The sequence below is a fragment of the Cololabis saira genome, chromosome 8, assembly GCF_033807715.1.
Source record: "Cololabis saira isolate AMF1-May2022 chromosome 8, fColSai1.1, whole genome shotgun sequence".
NCBI classification, from domain to species: domain Eukaryota; kingdom Metazoa; phylum Chordata; class Actinopteri; order Beloniformes; family Belonidae; genus Cololabis; species Cololabis saira.
In genome coordinates, this window is record NC_084594.1 from 24,642,998 (window position 1) to 24,661,879 (window position 18,882).

The following is an 18,882-nucleotide window of genomic DNA, read 5'->3' on the forward strand; positions in this document are numbered from 1 at the left end:
GTAGACTGGGCTCTGAGGGACACAGATTAGTTTGTAAGTTTTCACTGAAAAGCATGTTCTTTGCTCCCATATTGATTGTGATGTTGCTAGCTCCTTTGCATGTCTCGGTGTTGGTGAGTTAGTTAGTTGTTCAACTGGTTTTCTTGCCTGCACAAACACTGCCACACCCTCCAAGACGCACATGTTCTCTCACCTCCGCAGGCCAGGTGCACAGAGGACGGGAGGGGGGAGGAAGGCTCATTATCCCTGTGAGGGTGGAGCAAAGGGGGAGGTGAAGAAAGGGGATAAAGCGTTTGAAACTCATTTTGACATGCTGCTCTGAGGACTCAGGTAAGAACTAATCAACTTCATCCCGCTGCTATTTGTTAGATATAATAAATGTAGACTTACTTCCTTTAGTTAAATGTGAAATAGTCCTAAAGATTACTGAAATGTTTTTCCAGTTTGAACCTGTCTGTTTGCACAGTGTTAGGGTCAGGTCTGTGCAGACAAGTCTACTGAACATATGTCCTTGTTCTCAATGCAAAAAAAGGTTTCCAAGGCATTTCTTTAATCAGTGTTAAATATGACGAATAGTGACACAGATACGGTCACCAGACACCAGAGGGTCATCATTTTGGGCCGCTTGGTCCAGGGTTCATTACCAATGTAAACAAATAACTGTTGCTCTAAAACTAGGGCCATGGCAAAGAACACATCAGCATTTAAAAGCAATGTTTGGTATGTGTTTTAGCATTGTTGGGGGTGTTCTTTTAGCAGAGTGTCTGGAATTCCTGAGCTCCTCCACCCCGAGGCAAAAAACCAGAAAAACGGATCTTTTAAAATGCTGGCTCATGTGTGCCATTTTCTTTGCAGTCATGGATGGCGTGCTGGATGGAGCAGTGCTACTATGCGTATGTAAACTGGCCTGCAGCCTTCTCTTCCTGCCCTCGCTGGCTGCATCCTACAGTCCTGTCAGCTTCTGCTGCTGCTGCCTCTTGATCTTCACCGACTTCCTGGTCACAGGTGAGAATACCACCAGGTGTGCGGCTCGGCACAGGCCTCCGCTCCAGAGTTTGTTCATATGAAGCCCATCGGATGAGCTGTGAAACTAGATTAAACAAGTGCACAAATAATAGCTGCAAAATGTACCTTTGTCAGCTGTACTTGTAAATCTGGGATTTACTGACCTCCCGTGGCTGCAGCGGCTGCACGGGTGACTTCAGCACCTTGTGGCATCCCGTCTATGTTTGGTTGCAGTTTCAAAGAAAACACATTTCTGACCCAGTTGTGGTACTGGTTACTTTCTAGGTACTAAACAAGCAGAACGTTTACATTTAGAGAGAGGCAGCTAAACCATTGGTGTCTCTTATAATGAGCTCATACGCAGTAAATCTATTCAAATCTATACAAACAAGAATAGGTACAGTTTTAAAAAGTAGTTGCAGGTTGTTAAGGTGTTGGAGCTGTAGGAGGGAATGTCTTCTTGAAAGAGAAAGAGTCTCCAAAAGAGTTTTTAAGGTAGAAAGTAAATGCTAGATTGTACCTAGATTGATGCTAGATTGAGACCTGTGTGAATGAGTAGATGACAAGAATTGGTGACTTGAATTTTGCTGCGAGCATCCTCAGCCAGCCAGTGCAGTTCTGTGAGCCATGAACCCGCTGTGATTTGGACCATCTGTAGGGGTTTCTTTGAATCTGCTGGGAGACCTGCTGGAGGAGCGCTGCAGTATTGAGGAGTGAAATAATGACGGTCTGAAGCTGGAACTGGGTAGCACGTACAGTCAGATACAGAACCAAACAATAAAAACAGATATCACATTGATAAAAACAAAGTATTACAGTGTACTTTGAATTCAGCTCTTCAACTCTGCTTATCTCCATGTTAAATTTAAATACAAACACTTCCTGGACCTTTCAGTATAGTTTGTTCCCGCTGATTAGATTTTGGACCAGAGACATGGTGTAGTGTTCTCATCAGAGCGTAAGAGCTGAGACTAAACACCAAGCTAAACTCTACTCAAAGGAAGTGATGAGTCGTCTATGACGGAGTTACCTGTAAAGCAGTCTAATTACAACGACGGGATTGAGGACTGGCCACATCTTATCTAAAAGTTCTTAAAAGCCCAGGATCAGTGATGCTGGGTCTTCGTCAGCTTGACTCTTCACCAGAGATGTCAAGTAACGAAGTACAAATACTTTGTTACCTTACTTAAGTAGAAATTTTGGTTATCTATACTTCACTGGAGTAATTATTTTTCAGACGACTTTTTACTTTTACTCCTTACATTTTCACACAATTATCTGTACTTTTTACTCCTTACATTTTAAAAACAGCCTCGTTACTCTATTTCATTTCGGCCTTTAAAAAAAAACTATCCAGTTAAATTGCTCCATCCGGATAGAGTTAATTTGGTTGTGGTTGTTTCAGATGTTCTTGTCCAGTTTTGTTCTTACATCCGTTGCCCTCAGATTCCTGCACCTAAACTGGGATGTACATTCCAATAAAGGTTAGGATAAATGATAACATGCCTCTGAAGTTTGACTTTTTGCACCATTACAATACTTATAGGCAACTAGTCATCATATCGTCTGCTCTCTGAAACACATGTTAATGCTCAATAGTACACATATATGGTTCTTTAATATATTTACATTATACTAAGATGCATTCACTTTCAATGCCTTTTGTCTTTAATGACTTTTTTCCCCCTTACATTACTTTTACTTTTATACTTTAGGTAGTTTTGAAACCAGTACTTTTATACTTTTACTTGAGTAAAAAACTTGGGTTGATACTTCAACTTCTACAGGAGTATTTTTAAACTCTAGTATCTATACTTCTACCTGAGTAATGAATGTGAATACTTTTGACACCTCTGCCCTTCACAGATAATTCACTTTTTGTTGTTGTTGTACTTGCATTAACTGCTTTACAGCTAGGATGTAAGTTTAAACTAACTTTATCAAAGTAACACTATGTGATTTTTTTAAATCATTAGTCATCTAACTTGCTGACATTGCTTTGTGTTCCCATAGTGTTTCTGAGTTTAGTCAGCATTTTTGAGTCCTGGCTGGCTGAACTGAGACCATCAGGTGACGTCATCGCCCTGCGCTTCCTGCTCTTTCTCAGCCAGACGTATGGGGCCGTGTTGCTTCTGACCACATTTCTGATTGCTGTAGAGACTTTGATCAGACTCCTCTGGCCTCATGTTGATGTCGGTCACCGGGCAGCGGGTCAGACGGCGAGCCCTGATGAACAGCATTGTTACGAGGCGGACGTGAACGCCCGAGACCAGGAGGAAGACGGCAGAATCACAGAGAAAGATGGTAGCTCAGCCTATGTTGTCGGCTTTCTCTGCTGCCTGTCAGTGTGGGTCATCGTCGCACTCAACGTCAGCTGGCAGTGGAAGCTGGAGGAAAGGTGGGCTGCCGCCTGTTTGCACACAACCGACTCCCTTGTCAGATGTCTGCCCAGCCTGCTGAGCCCCGGCCCTGGCACCATGAACCCCTGCTGGGGCATGGCCTTCCTCTTCTTCCTCCTGCTTATACTCACCATCAGCACAAGCCTGCAAAGACAGCACCAGCGCCCCGCGCAGACAGAGAGGACACAGGGCGACTGCAGCTTGGAAGACCTTGTTCCAGCACTGTCAGCCCCCTTTAAGCCCGTGCATCCTGGGATGGAAGTGTCAGAGCCAGAGAAAGCAAAGAGCAGCCACGCTGGAAACATAGCATTATCCTGGAATGGGGTGCAGATGTTGGCCTCTTACCGTAGAGATTTAGTCCTCTTCTCAACTGATTGTTTCCCTGACAAGAGGCGAGGAAAACAGCACGAGGGGACAAAGAGAGGTATACTTCTGACATTTGTCACAGAAGAGCACGTGCACTCGCCACACAGCTGCCAGTGTGGGTGGCAGCAGTGCGGTTTTCCGAGCCTGCAGGTGAATGTAATGATAGTGGGCGTGCTTTCTATTTTTGTGCTGCCTTTCAACCTCAGTGTGAATGTTCTTCTGATCAGGACTATAGACGCTGTGCTGGAGTGGTGTCTGAGATCTCTGCTTTCATGCGCAGCGAACAGCAGAGACGCGTCGGCCTCTCTCACTGTGACTGAAGTTTAAAAAAAACAAGACACTGACGGTGTCAGTTTGCAACAGACCGTCATTAATATTGCATGTGTACATGCTGCAGGTCTAACAAACTCTGGTTAGGGTGTTAGGAATAACATTTGGAAACTGTGGAAGAGTCCTGAGGAGGCAGGTCGGGGCGTGCTCGCTGGAGACATACTAAACCGACTGCAACAGATGGCTGGAAGGTCTTCGTAAACTATTCAGAGCGGATTTCTTCATCCATTTTACACAAGCGATTACAAAACAAGCCTCTTTGGTTTGCAGGAGCAAACAAGCTGATGCCGAAGCAATTCAAGTGTTGAAAATGTTAATATGGTGTCTGCTGATTCTGTGTAACACCAAGCTGTATAAATACTGATTGACTCGAGGCCACGACAGAACTTTGTTTTGTTTTGTTTTTGTAGTTTTAATTCTCCTCTTCAATCAGATTGATTCGAATGAAATGAGATGTGAAATGAATGAAATGTAAATGTGATCTTCAGAAGGCGAAAGAAAATAGCCACAAAGAATTGTCGGTGAACCATCATAAAACACAGCTGACAAGAGGAAAGAAATGGGCGTAAAAAAAAAACAACAACCTTTTGAAGATAGAAAATAAAGCATAAAGAGGAAAAAAGAGCGAAAATAACTGTTAAATAAGTATGGTTCAAAGAAGCAGGACAATAATAGCAAAATAAGTTAAATCAATGTTGAATTATGGTCAAATAGGTTGATTTTTGGTTAAGGTCGACGATTGGTGGTGGATCAACCATCAATCAATGATCCAGTTTAATGCTGACATGTAATCAATGTTGAATCAACGTATTCTGTCTGTCGGGGACCAGGCTTCAACATGGCTTCAATGTTTCTGTCTAACCATATTTCAACATTGATTCACTCATATTTTGCTATCAGGGAAGGTCCTGGTTTGAACCTCAGCCGGAGATTTTCTGTGTGGATTTTGCATGTTTCCTTTTTCAGGTTAAATGGTTAATCTAAATTGATCGGAGGTCTGAGTGTGAGACTGCAGGATGGTTTGTCTCCATTGTTGGACTTGTGACCTGTCCAGGGTCGACTCTGCAATTCTGACCTGCATAAAACCAAGACAACAAACACATAACATGCCTCTGCAAAGATTCTATTTGATTCTTTTGTTACTGTGTGGATCATACCACAGTCCCAGGTTGGGGAAAAGTAAAAACAAAGTCAACATGGGATATTTGTTCTAGCTTTTGTTACTCTGTTTTATTTTAGTCATGATATCACAGGCAGCCAATTATCTCCTCTGAAACTGACCATGGTCTTACTCTTCTTTGGTGTCTTGCTCACTGAAGGCAAGTTTATTTATCTAGTACAGGGGTCGGCAACCCGCGGCTCTAGAGCCGCATGCGGCTCTTTAGAGCCACCCTAGTGGCTCCTGGAGCTTTTTCAAAAATGTTTGACGTTTTTTTCCTTTTTTTCTTCCTTTTTCCTTTTCCTTTTTAATCGCGACATTTCAACTTTTTTCTCGAAATTTTGACTTTTTTCTCAACATTTCAACTTTTTTCTCAACATTTCGACTTTTTTCTCGAAATTTTGATTTTTTTCCTCAAAATTTTGACTTTGTTCTCAACTTTTTTCTCAACATTTCGACTTTTTTCTCAACATTTCGACTTTTTCTCGACATTTCGACTTTTTTCTCGACATTTCGACTTTTTTCTCGAAGTGCATATTGAAAAAAAAAATCTCCCCCCAGTTCTAACTAATATAGAAACATGCAGCATGTGTTGCCTTCATTCTAAGGCTGATACAAGACTTTTCATTTTTTGTGGCTCCAGACACATTTGTTTTTTGCGTTTTTGGTCCAATACGGCTCTTTCAACATTTTGGGTTGCCGACCCCTGATCTAGTACAAATCAACAACAAAGTGATCCAAAGTGCTTTACAGAGACATTAAAACACCATCATATACCACACGGTTAAAGCATGATTTAAAATGTAAACACAGAAAGAAAGAAAAAAAGAGTAATAGATAAAGACTGTAGGTAAAATTTGATTAAGCTTTGAAACTCAAGCTTTAGAGTAACAGATTTGGAGCTTTATTCAAAGGCATCAGAGAACAGGTGAGTTTTTAACTTGGAATTAAATAAAGTGTTTCAGCTGATCTGAGGCTTTCTGGGAGTTTGTTCCAGACATGTGGAGCATAAAGCTGAACAGCCTCTCTGGGTCTTCTGGGTCAGGAGGTCGCTGATGTATTTTGGTCCAAGACCATTCAGAGCTTTATAGACCAGCATCAGAACTGTAAAGTCTCTCCTCTGATGGACAGGCAGCCGGCGTAAAGACCTCAGAGCTGGACTGATGTGGTCCAGCTGCACTTGTCCCACTGACTTTTTAGGTAAACCTGTAAAGACGCTGTTACAATAATCTTCTAAAGACGAATGCATGGACTAGTGTTTCCAGGTGCTGCTGATACATCAGATCCTTATATATTCTTAAGGTGACAGACAGTAGGCTGACTTTGTTACTGCTTTGATGTGTTTTTCCAATTTAAAGTCTGAGTCCATCACTACACCAAGGTTTCTGGCCTCAGTGGTGGTTTCTAGGTGTATAGATTGAAGCCCTGTGGTGATCTGTAATCGTTTATCTTTTGCTCCAAAGACAATTACCTCCGTTTTGTTTTTGTTCAACTGAAGAAAATTCTAGCACATCCAGTCATCAATCTCCTCAATGCATTTACCAAGAACCTGTCTCGGTCTCCATGGTGACATTATGCATCATCGGTGTGTCATCTGCATGGCTATGGTAACTTATTTAGTTGTTCCTTATAATCTGTGCCAGTGGGAGCATGTAGTTGTTAAACAGAAGAAGTCCCAGGATAGAACCTTGGGGAACTCTACGTGTAACTATTGTCTGCTCAGACATAAAGTTACCGATTGACACAAAGTATTTCCTGTTCTCTAAGTACATTTTGAACCAGTTTAATACAAATGCAACACTGAGATCCAGTAAAACTAAGACCGACATGTTTCCACTGTCTGTTTTCAAGCATATGTCATTAAACACTTTTGTCAGAGCAGTCTCAGTGCTGTGGTGCTGTCTAAAACCTGACCAGAAGACATCATAGCAGTTGTTTTGTGTTTTTAAAAATGGGTTGAAAGACTGTTTTTTCAGTGATCTTAGTTAAAAATGGGAGATTTGAGATGGGCCTGTAGTTGTTGATTTGTGTGTTGTCAAGATTGTCCTTTTTCAGCAGAGGTTTAATTACAGCTGTTTTTAGTGGCTCTGGAAACACACCTGACATTAAGGACAAGTTCACGGTTAGTAACACGTCTGACTCTTCTTGATCATTGAGACCTTTTTGAAAAAAAAACCTGTTGGCAGGATGTTTAAAGAGCAAGAGGATGAGTTCAGTTGATGTAATATGTCCTCCAGGTCTTTGCTAATAATGGAATGAAACTGTGTCATAGTGTTTGAACCAGTTTTTGGTTGACACAGTACATATGCTGAACCTGCTGCTGATGTACCAACTGCTTGTCTAATATTTTGAATTTTGTCTGTGAAGAATTTGCCAAAGTCATTGCAGGCCATGGTGGAATGAAATTCAGTGGCCTCTGACACAGGAGGGTTTGTTAGCCTGTCAACTGTAGCAAATAAGGTCTGAGCACTATGACTGTTTTTAGTGAAGATGTCAGAGAAGTAGAACTTCCTTGCGTTATAAATTATAAGTTTCTGTTTATAGATGTCATAATGAACCTGGAGATTTGTTTTTCTCTATCTGTGCTCAGCTTTCCGACACTTTCTTTTACCATTTATCACTAGTGTGGAATTTCTCCAAGGAGACTTCCTCCTTCCAGAGATAACTTTCACCTTAGTGGGATAGTGTCCATAACATTTAACATTTTAGCATTGAAGCTATTTATTAACCCATGAACTGAACCCCTGGGACGGGGCAGGTGTTAGAGAGAAGACCTGGTTAAAGATTTCACTACTGTTTTCAGTTACACACCGTTTTGTGATCGCTGCTGTTGAGACATTTACATCCACTGAAATCATACTCTCAAAGAAAACACAGAGTGATCAGACAGGCCCACATCAGACACAGTATACTTTGAAATGCTCCGACCCTTAGAGATCAGTCAGTCTACAGTGTGACCTCTATTGTGAGTGATCTGTTACATGCTGAGTCAGCCCAAAGTTGTCCAGAGTGTTAATCAGGTTTTTAGTCCCTTTGTCCTGAGGGTTGTCCACATGGATGTTATAATTACAACAGTCAAAATCAACACAGATCATAGAAGCAGTTCACTGAGCTCATCAAAAAAGTCTGCACAATATTTGGGGGGGGGCTGTAAACATTAAGTCAGACTTGGTTTCTCCTCCATGATTAAATTCTTGAGTTTTTTAGTCATCTCTCCCATGATGTCCTCTGTAGCTGTTGATGTTAAACTTAAAGGGCGATGCAAATATTCCAAGAGGCGAGACAGTAGACGACGGATGCTAGAAGACACTGCCGAAAGTTAATCAAATATTTCTTCAAATGAAATTGAAGCTGATATTTTGACACAGCATTACTGTTTTTTGCTGCTTTAATCAACATACAAACCTGGTTGAGAACACAATGACACACCTTACTCCTAAAGAAATATAAACAAAGCTCTTATTTCTTTACTCTGTCCTGCTCCAGCGTGGATGAGCCACAGTTTTAGAGGTAATGGTCAGCAGATTTTGTTACCTTAGATGAAAACGTCTTTAAATTCTTGGGATCCCACGTTTTTTAGTTTCGTGTCCTGTTTACAAACATGAACTCTCCTATCTTAAGCCGAAAGGTTATCCTGAGTCAGTCAGCTCGATTTAAATGCCTAACCAAATCTGTGTTTACTTCTCGGACACGTCGGTCTGCTTTCAACTCTCTCGTCTGAAATGTCTGTCGAGGAGTCCTGACCAAGTGTCCTTAATGTTTACTTCTCTGAGGTAAACATGGAGCAGGTAGCCCTGTGCACACGCGTGACACAAGTCCAAATCAAAACCACTGAGGTTTTCATTTATAATGTAGGGAATCCTGGAGGATTTGTTAACTCTCACCATAATCGTAACCCTTGTATTACCAGTTTACTGCAGGAGTGCATGAATATGTGTTATAAATGCACATCAGAGAATGGGATCCTTTCTCATATTTCTAATATGTGGCCTATAAATATAAATCTGACCATAACGTAGATCCTGGGAATCATAACTTCACTTCTGATTTAAAAACTTCTCTTCTTCATTTCATGCTGCCCTTTTGTACCTCATGAGTAGGTGCTGCAAAGTTGTGATCACTCATATAAAACTGTCTGTTGTGACCAGAGTTGCAGCCAGGGTTAAAAAGAGCACTTGTGCCTCTGTGGTGTGTTGATCAGAATGTGACACGTGACTGCCTGCTCAAGAAATCGGGCAAACTATCAAACTATGTAGGAAGGGAGTCATATTGTATGTGTTCTTTAGGTTGGCTCTAACTAAACCTCAAGCTTTACTCAGATATAAAAATGGTTTAACCCTTGATAACAAGTAATTTACTACCACAGGACCACGTGCATCAAACCTCAGTTCCGTTCGGCTTGGCGTGGAACGGCTCCCTCACTGTCAGGTATTTAAGGCATTTAAGAAATTTTACAGAGAAAGAAAAAAAAATGTAACGACATGCACCTGCAAGAAAACTTGCTTTGGGAAGAAGTTGCAAGAGCAGTGAATAAGTCACACAGTAGACCATGCTGCAAACTCAAAAATGATTGGCGCATTCTTCACCTTTTTGTTGGCTGCTGTCACTGAATATTACCATGGTAACACATCGAGCTGGCTTTTGTTCAATTGTTTGACATCGATTAGACTAATCTCAGGGCAAATTTCAGACTGAATAACACAACCCTGCGTGACATCTGCAGCATTTTCTAAATGAGCATCAGCCTGGTCAGTGTTGCAGGAGGCTGGAATCTATCCAGGCTGTCAGGAGGCAGGTTACGCCCTGAACAGATCACCGGTTCATCAGCAAGACAAACAGCCATGACATGAGTTACAGGGTGAGAGCAAAGGCACTGCTCTTATGTGGCAGACCGGACTGAGATGAATAGGGACACACTTTAACACTAGAGGGCACTCTGCTACAGCAAAGGCCGTAAATCTCCAGCAATGTTGCCTGGTCGATTTAACAGGCAACAGGAAAGGTATGAGGGGAACTCAGGGAACAAAGGAGGCTGTTTCCAGGCTGAGTCATCTCTGACAGAGTTAGAGCAGAGACTAGTGTGGGCAAATGCTTGAAACTGCAGCACACTCAGACTTTGACAAGATCCCTGGAGAAATTGTTCTGACTTCAGTGGAGACATTTGTTCAATGTGAATTATTTGTGTGTGTGTGTGTGTTTGAGGATCTTATTCATAGGGGTCAGGATGACATTTAGAGGGAACCGCGACTCAAGTTTTCCTTGAGTGGCCTAATAATTGTGCTAACAATGCAAAAGTACTATGTTTTGCTTATACTGTAATTTCTAAAATGTAATGCATATGTATGAGTTCTCTTGTGTTTGATGCTTTTAAGGGATTCATATTTTCATAATGCTGATCCTGTAGAAGACTATGCTGTGCACTTTTTTTTGTGTACCATTATGCCCCTCCCCTCCCCCCGTGTAATTTTCTTCTTTACCTCAAGTGTTTCAAATATCATTTTGTATTTGAGCCTTTATGTATCCATGACTTCAACTCAAAGTGCAGTTTATTGTAACACAAGAGCCAAGACTGTCTTCTTAGCTGTGTTATATTTATTGTGTTTATAAGAATCCCACGATGACTGAACACCTCTGCAAAATCACAAATCCCATGACATTTTCTGCTTTTAGTCTTCACATGCAACATTTTGTCGATTCTGAACACCCAAGACTTTAACTGTCTAATAGGATCTGGGGTGCAGTTTAAAAAAGGGTTTCAAAAGTAAAGAAATAAGCTTTGAGTGTCTCACGGACAAAAATAAACAACTTTTACTTTGCACGTGGTAATACCTCTCTTTCTGCATGTGTTTTGTTGGCAAAAGTGGTTTGGCGACTCTGTCATATCGTGTACAGTCAAAAAACAGAAAACTTCCATGATTTTTCTTGTGATATACTCCCCATGTGGTCTGGACTGGTATTGCTACATAGAGTGCCTTTAAACATTGAATCATTTCTGCAGTGAGATGGTGTTTTGTACCATTTTTACAACCCAATACGTACAGTCTAATCAAACACCGTACAAAATCCTAGAACGTACAGTACAGTTATACACATGATGAATCTCTTTGTGCCTCCAACGCTGATAAACTGAAGCTCTCATTCTCCAGTCAAGAAAAATTGATGACAAAAGTGAGCCTCTGTTTTCTTTTTTTTTTTGTCACTAACAAGATTAGAAACCTCACATTCCCGACTCAGGAGGGCCACGGCAGACAGGAATCTGACAGAGATCTCTCAAAGGAGGGCTCAGTAAGTCTTTTAATGGACTTCCCCCCCTCAGGTATAAGATGCCTATTACGAGATGGACACCTTCTCCTCTGATAAAAATCTTAGGAAAGAGCTGATAAAAGCACCCAGGCTGTGTGACAGAGTGTGAGGGTGTGCTTTGAATGAATGTCTTTCTGTTTCAAACCGTAGAGGGTTTTTTTTTCTTCTGGGAAACAGCTGTAATCATGACGCAACAAGCCTCAACTGCTTTGGAGCATGAAATAATGAAGCAGAAGGGCACAGTTAAGCACATAAAAAGTAACCTTTCTAAAGCCGATTGCGACTCCAAAATCAGCTTTCTCTTGTGATTTACAAATTTGAAACGGTTTCTTCTTGAATTCAGAAACTATTCAGTCAGATGCGTCACAGCTGGCAAACGTGCAGGTCGTGTTGCCAGCTGTGGATCACCTGCAACAGGGAATGATGAACTCCAGCAGGGATTTTTTTTCTCTCTCATTCCTCAGCTCCGATGCCAAAATGAGGCAAGTGTCATGAAAGCAACTGCACAGCCTCCCACGTCCCCACAGGCGAGCACAGAGGGCAGGGAGTTTGGCACATCTCAACTGAAATATGTGGCATGAAGCTCTGGCAGAGCTGGAGCAGGTATTAACACGCAGAGGCAAAGCCTTCCTACATCTCAGATATAGGACTTATCTGCCTCTCACATGTTTCATTTTAGGGTCTCAATTTCAGCAGTTTTTAATTTTAGAGTAATGTGTCAGATTATGTTGTTTCTGACTGAAGATTGTTGTTTCAAAGCTGCACCTGCACAACTACTACTGCCATTTATTTACAACGGCAGCTTCCAACCATTTTCACCCTACAAAACATAGATAACTCCTGTACCTCTAACAGTTTACATGTTTTACAAGCTTTGGCTATCCTAGCAGGACAGTAGATGGAAATTTCCAAACAGAAATAGCTCAACTACAGTTTGATGAATGACCAAGCTACAGTTCTGGTTCTCCAAAGTACTTGCAAACCATCATTTACTAGCATTCTTATTGTGAGCATTTGGAAGAAAAGTCATTTTCTTCTTCTGAATTCAAACAAAAGTGAAGTTCATCTTTAGATCTGAAAATGTGATGTTACATTGACTGCCTGTGCTACTCTGAGGTATTTAAAATTGCTGAAACGTATAACATCCCTCTTAGAGTGATGTAGAAGTACCGGTAGTAGACCTGATTTTTTTTGTTGCTTTGAAAAGCCTTCAGTTCAACCAAAATGCTGTCGCTAGAAATCTGGAGGGAACTAGAAGTAATATTTCTCCAGTTTCAGCTCCTCACTGTTGGCTCTCGATCAAACCCAGAATAGTCTGAAATCACTTTCCTTACAAATGAAGTCCTTAAAGATCACATCACTCTGAATCTCCCTTTGGCCTGGTGTTCAGTACAGCATAGTATCTCCTATAAACAACCTCTCCTGAACTCTCTACACACTGTACGTCTTTACTGCTTGTTATCAGTTTTTACTTTGTTCTTCTTTGTGATATTTCTTTCTGTACTTAATAACGGCCATTTATCTTTGGAGCTGTATAAACAACATGTTGCGTCACTGGACTCCAGTGTTTGTTTGCTTTCCCCACACACCCTACCAGCCCAGCCATCATGTTGCTCAGGAAGATGATGGGTTCTGTGTCTCAAAGATGAATGTCCTTTGGTGTGAAGTGTGTGCATCAACCATGGAACAAAAGCAAAAGACCTTGTGAAGATGCAGTGTGGAGCTGGCAAGAGAGCATCATCCTCTACGGTGAGAAGAGTCCTGCGCCGACATGGACTGAAAGACCTCTCGGCAAGGAAGAAGATACAACATAAAAAAGCCAGATTACAGTTTGAAAAGGGACAAAGATCTTTATTTTTGGAGGCATGTCCTGATGTAACTAAAATTGAACTTTTTGGCCATAATGACCATTGTTACATCAGGAGGAAAAAAAGGGGGCCGCTTGCAAGCCTGAGAACATCACCCCAACTGTGAAGTACGGGGGTGGCAGAGTCATGTTTTGCTGTCAGGAGTGATGGGACAAAATTCTATTGTGCAAGGCTTGTGGAAGGAAACCCAAAACATTTGACCCAAGCCAGGCAGTTTAGAGGCAAGTCAAACACTACAGAAATATATGAAAACTTCCTATCATTAAAGAAAGCAATTGAAAAAATAAAAATGCATATTCATTCATTTCTTTAAAATCTTGTAAAGTTAAAATACCCCTTGGAGACTCAAATCCATCACAGAGAACAAAATAAGTTACCAAGTGTTAAGATTTTGTTGGGTTGGTTTTTTCTTGCCTGTCACTCAATGATGTGTGTGTGTGTGTGTGTATATGTGTATATATATATATATATATAAATAAAATAAATAAATACACAAACACACACACATTTTGATTGCGATCATTCCCCTCCCTTGCAAACGTTCATGTTAGCAGAACCAGCTTGATTATTTGACACGTCTAACCAAACACATCGGATGGGATTTTTTATTTATTCTTGTCAGAACAATAATAGCATTCCGCATTTCCACCGTCATTATTTTGCTCTTGGCAGGGCAGACTGTTGACACAGTGTTTATTGCCTTGTGGCGAAGTTTACAGATTTGTTATACTTACCCTGAGGCGACTTATCAGAGCTGGAGTCGCGAGAGGGAAAAGAAATACCGATTTGCTCGTCCACATAATAAAAAAGTCCTGCAGCATCAGAGTTAAACCAAGACAAAGAGGCCGTCAGATTTCTGCAGTCATTTATTGTACATTAAAACATTTTTCCACAAACCTCCAGCAGCAAAAGCACACTAGAGTGTGTTCACAAGATGATGGGTGTGCAGCGGCCATCATCAAAAGACACAATCAGCATTATATTCATTAAATGTCACTTACGATCATAATATTTAGCTTTAACACAATCACCAGTAACCCAACACCACCTCACATTAATCTTCCTCTTAATATTATTCACACAGAACTTTAATGAAGCAGACCACTGGGGTTTGCAACACGGCAAAGTGGGGTCAAACCTGATAGAAACCTGCGCATAGCAGCAGCTGGTTGACATTTACTTTGCAAGGGGAATTTAGCTGCTGACGGGTCTAAAAAGAGGAAATATGTTAAATATCTTTCTTGCTGTTTAGAATTGCAGCTCTACCTATTAACATAAATAAAGTAAATACATCCACATTCAGGCTCATCTGGGTAATTGTTTTTCATAAATGAGTTAAACTGAGCGTTAATCAGCAACATAAGCTCAGAAACTCACAGGGCACTGCAGATGTGTGCAAGTTAAAACAAACCTCAATATATCTTGCAGGCTGATCACAATTTGACCCCTGTTTGCATCCGACTGCACATACCAGAATACACGCGCTTCCTATGTAAGCGAGGGCACTGCCCCAATATTATATTTATAAATGACAACACAGAACACACACACACGCACACACACTCACACACACATTAAAATGCAAAGACGCGCACCGGCAAAGGAAGGTTCATTTGTGGCTTTCCCAAAAAGAAAAAAAAAAAATTGCTGAGTTAACACCTGATCTTCAAGTACTGTGCAATTACCACTTTTGGCCACAACATGGGTGTGTTCGGAGAGTGAGATGGGCTTCATCAACCACAACGAAAGCTGGATTTAAAATTATAGCTAAACCAGGCCGCACAAACACACGTGCACCTCCTCAGCCAACCAGAGTAACGCATGTGCACACGCACTTCACAACATGCAGGACTTGGATGAGTGACTAGATGCTCTTAAGAGCAGATTTTGCAAGACTCGTGTGCAACTAATGATAAAAAAAAAAAAGGAGCACTTGAGGCACATGGGGCAGAGACATGAGCACAACCGGGCCTCAGAGGAATTATCTGTGATTTTATCATTATGCAACACAGCAGCAGAGTTGGGGATGCAGACGACAGCACGGTGGTGCTTAATTTCACTTGTACATCAGCATTTTATTATACAACTGCTATTTATCTACACAATCAACTCAAGTTCTATTTATAAAAACCACTGTGACGTAAAGAGAATTGTGTCTGTATTTTTGGGCAATAAATTATAGATAACTCCTCATATCTGCTCTGGAAGTAGGATTAATATTCATTTGATATAAAGTGATCCAAAACGTATACCTGGTAGCAGAAAAGTGTTTCACTCTACCACTGCAGTGGACACTTCCACAGGTGTCAGCTGACTGCCAGCATGATAAGATTTTCCTTTATAGCCTTTGATACGGTACATACAAACTTTCCAGTAGCAGCATTTTTTTTTTTGCACCAAACCTGCCAACAAACAGCGGACGAGGATGGACAGCATGTAGTTTGTACTAGAGTTTCATTGGAGTTCAAGGTGACATGAAGACTGGTTGGTGGAGACAAGACAAAAAAAAAAAAAAAAAAAATATCACACCGACATGAGTTTTCCTCCCAACGATAAAGACTATACAGAAACATGTGAATGTAACCAGAGAAGAAACGAACATCGTGGTTCCACAACACAAGGAAAAGCTTGACATATTCTCCATTTTGGGCTCATTAAAGCCGAAATGCAGATATTGCAACAAAAAATCAAAAAAGAAAATCTGAAAAAACAACAGACTAAAATTGGTAAGACGGCATCACTGGCTGACAAAAACACAAAAGTAAGACTGCTTTAAAAAAAATAATTTGGTGAGGAAAGCCAGACCCACGTACAGCACAGAGAAATTCAAGTGGTTGGGTTTCAACATCACTTGCGTGGAATAAAAGAGAGGATGCCATGTATGACGAACCTTGACAGGGTCGTGTGCAAGGTGGACCTTAGACACTAAAAACTTCTCTTATTGCTGCCACAGACCCTGGAGGTCCCTGTCTCCATTAAGAGTCATCTTCTCAGATAAAGATGCAAAATGAGAGCAGGCCATCAATTTAAAGTTTATATATATATATATATATATATATATATATATATATATATATATATATATATATATATATATAAAAACAAAGACAATCAAAAACAACAACAAAGTTTTACAGTGACATCACGCACAGAGACAAACATTTCAAACACACCAAACATTTTTCAGCACACTTGCCCTGTGAATCCATCTACGCTAGACTGATCTCAGGTCAGTGGCGACCGTAGCAGCATCGCTCTTAAAGACGGACCGTGTTGATGCGTAGCGGCTGCACATTCTTGCCATTAGCGTGACTTTGGCCGGGACTAAAGTAGGGGAAGACCTTGGCGGGGAATTTCTCTCTGTAGGTGTAGAGCCAGGACATGTCTTCTGCATTGTAGAAGATGAGCAGGCCTTTAGGGTAGTCCAGGAACACCCCCACCTTCTCTAGCTTGCTCTTGACGTTGAGGCGCGTCCAGGGCTCGGTGCACGCGCTGTACTGGTTGCCGTCATGCATGACAATGCAGTAAAAGCCACGGCTCGGTTGGATTTGGATGCTGCCTTTGCGGCTGACTGTCTCACTGGCCACACCGATCATCCACTGCGTCTTCTCCGACACCATCACCTCCCAGTAATGAACGCCCGACGTTAAGCCTTCTGCTCCCAGGACAGAGACCTCCACGTCAAAGCGCCGAGGGGAATCCTGCAGAGGCTGCGGGTGGAGATTCCCGTAGGCCACAATGGTGCAGTCGTCAGAGAGGATCAATCTTTGGTGGGCCGTGATGGGGTCAAGGGTCAACGCTGCGGGAACTGAAGAGGAGGAGGAGACAAAGTTAGAGACAGCATGTACCTTAGCTTCAGATCTAGGACTGCAGAGAGCTGCTGGTGTGACGAACAGAATCAGCCATGGCTGCAAGCTGACTGTGCAATAAGCAGAAAAACAAAAACATTGATATGACTCAGCTAAAGGGCAGAAGTGTCATTCTCAGCACCTCTTCTCTCCGTCATGCTGGGTGAAAAGTTTTATGCTGAGTCAGTAAGTAAATGCATCAATACTTTTCAGGACAGGTGGAGTCGGTGGCTGTAAAGTTCCTGCCACTTCAGGAATCTGATATTTGGAGTCCATAAGAAGAACTGAGAGCTACTCTCGACAGTTTTCAGACAAACAAAAGGGTAATATGTGCAGTAAAGGGCCACGGGCTGGGACTCGGACCATGAAAGAGTCAGCTTGGTGCTGATTAGCCGTGCTTCCAACACAGCAACTCAAGCGCTCACACATGTGCATGCCCTGCAGGGAGTAAACTATACCGAGGAATGTAACTCAACCAACGCGGAAATAACCGACGTGGTCAGATGAGAAAAACAAACTTCATGAGAATAGTTTTAGCCTCATTATCCTGGATTTGAACATACTGTTAAACAACTTTTAATTGCTTTCAATTTGAGATGTTTTTTAAATTCCTCAGGGAACACCATCCAACTGATTCTTAATTTATTCTGCAGCAATAAAACAACCCCAAGCATGTAACTGGCATCATGAATTAAATTAATGCAAATAACATTTTTTAAGTGTTGGAGAATATTTCTTCCTTCTGTGGCTTGAACCTCATTACAACATCTATAACAACGAGAAGAACATCCGTCCTACAACCAAGAGCGCGGCCAACGCAGCGCCTTCACCACAACACTCTCAGCCTGGGTTTACAACAATGGAAGTAACACCACACCTTTATGATCTTCATTTGCCACTGACACTATTGATAGTTCACATTTGGCTTTAAGAAAATTAAATAAAAATAAGAAAAAGCCTCCGGTCCTGATGCATACTCCACATTACTGTGCCGAGCAGCTCAGCAGTCTTTACTTAAATTATTCCAGATGTGCGCCGATCTCCTCCAGATACCCACAACCTGGAAAACCTCAACTTCCACTGCTATCCCTACATCCTAATATGTTAAAGAACTGAATGAGTTCAGACCCATGGCCTTTACATAGGGTTTAATGAAACATTTTAACTTTAAAAGAACATTGCTGCGTCTCCAATAGATTGAAATCTTTTACACTTTTACTGGCCAGACAAAGCTATGGGGAGATACTTTAAAAAATGTATTTCAAAGGTCGTGTATGAACACCTGGATCCCATGTAAGACTTATTCATGGACTTTTCATGTGTGTTTATAAAAAAAAAAGCAGCCTCATTACTGATTGAGAGACTCGAGTCGTATCTTTATCTACAACACCAGCTTCTCATGCTTATTTCAGGAGAATCCAGCAGGTGGATTATTTATTCATGTTTCTGCATTACCACACGTTAAATGGTGTTAACCTGAATGATTAAAACAAAAGACCTGATCATTAATTCAGAAGATCAGAACATAAACTCTGTTATAAATGGTAAAGATGTTTAGATGATGGAGTCTTGGAACTGTGACTGTAAACTGAAGTATGTGAGGA

The 18,882-nt window shown here is 41.4% G+C and overlaps 2 protein-coding genes across 2 annotated transcripts in view; one reads left to right on the forward strand and one right to left on the reverse strand.

The window, feature by feature from the left end:
- Positions 1–218: 218 nt before the first annotated feature.
- Positions 219–4,658, forward strand: LOC133449404 (uncharacterized). Its single transcript, XM_061728546.1, has 3 exons — positions 219–330; positions 856–1,005; positions 3,019–4,658. The coding sequence occupies exons 2-3, from the start codon at positions 858–860 to the stop codon at positions 4,095–4,097; spliced, it is 1,227 nt and encodes a 408-aa protein (XP_061584530.1). The 5' UTR covers positions 219–330; positions 856–857; the 3' UTR covers positions 4,098–4,658.
- An 11,896-nt stretch (positions 4,659–16,554) lies between these two features.
- Positions 16,555–18,882, reverse strand: part of trim62.1 (tripartite motif containing 62, tandem duplicate 1) — a 39,846-nt gene continuing 37,518 nt past the window's right edge. Inside the window, exon 6 of the mRNA XM_061728547.1 lies at positions 16,555–17,238. Within this exon, the coding sequence (XP_061584531.1) occupies positions 16,688–17,238 (551 nt within the window). The 3' untranslated portion in view covers positions 16,555–16,687. The remainder of the gene's footprint in view (positions 17,239–18,882) is intronic.

What these genes read in the sequence shown, in the direction of transcription:
- LOC133449404 (XM_061728546.1), top strand. Translation starts at nt 858, where the DNA reads ATGGATGGCGTGCTGGATGGAGCAGTGCTACTATGCGTATGTAAACTG. An exon ending in CACCGACTTCCTGGTCACAG is followed by an intron (nt 1,006 to 3,018) that starts GTGAGAATACCA and finishes GTGTTCCCATAG; the next exon opens with TGTTTCTGAGTTTAGTCAGC.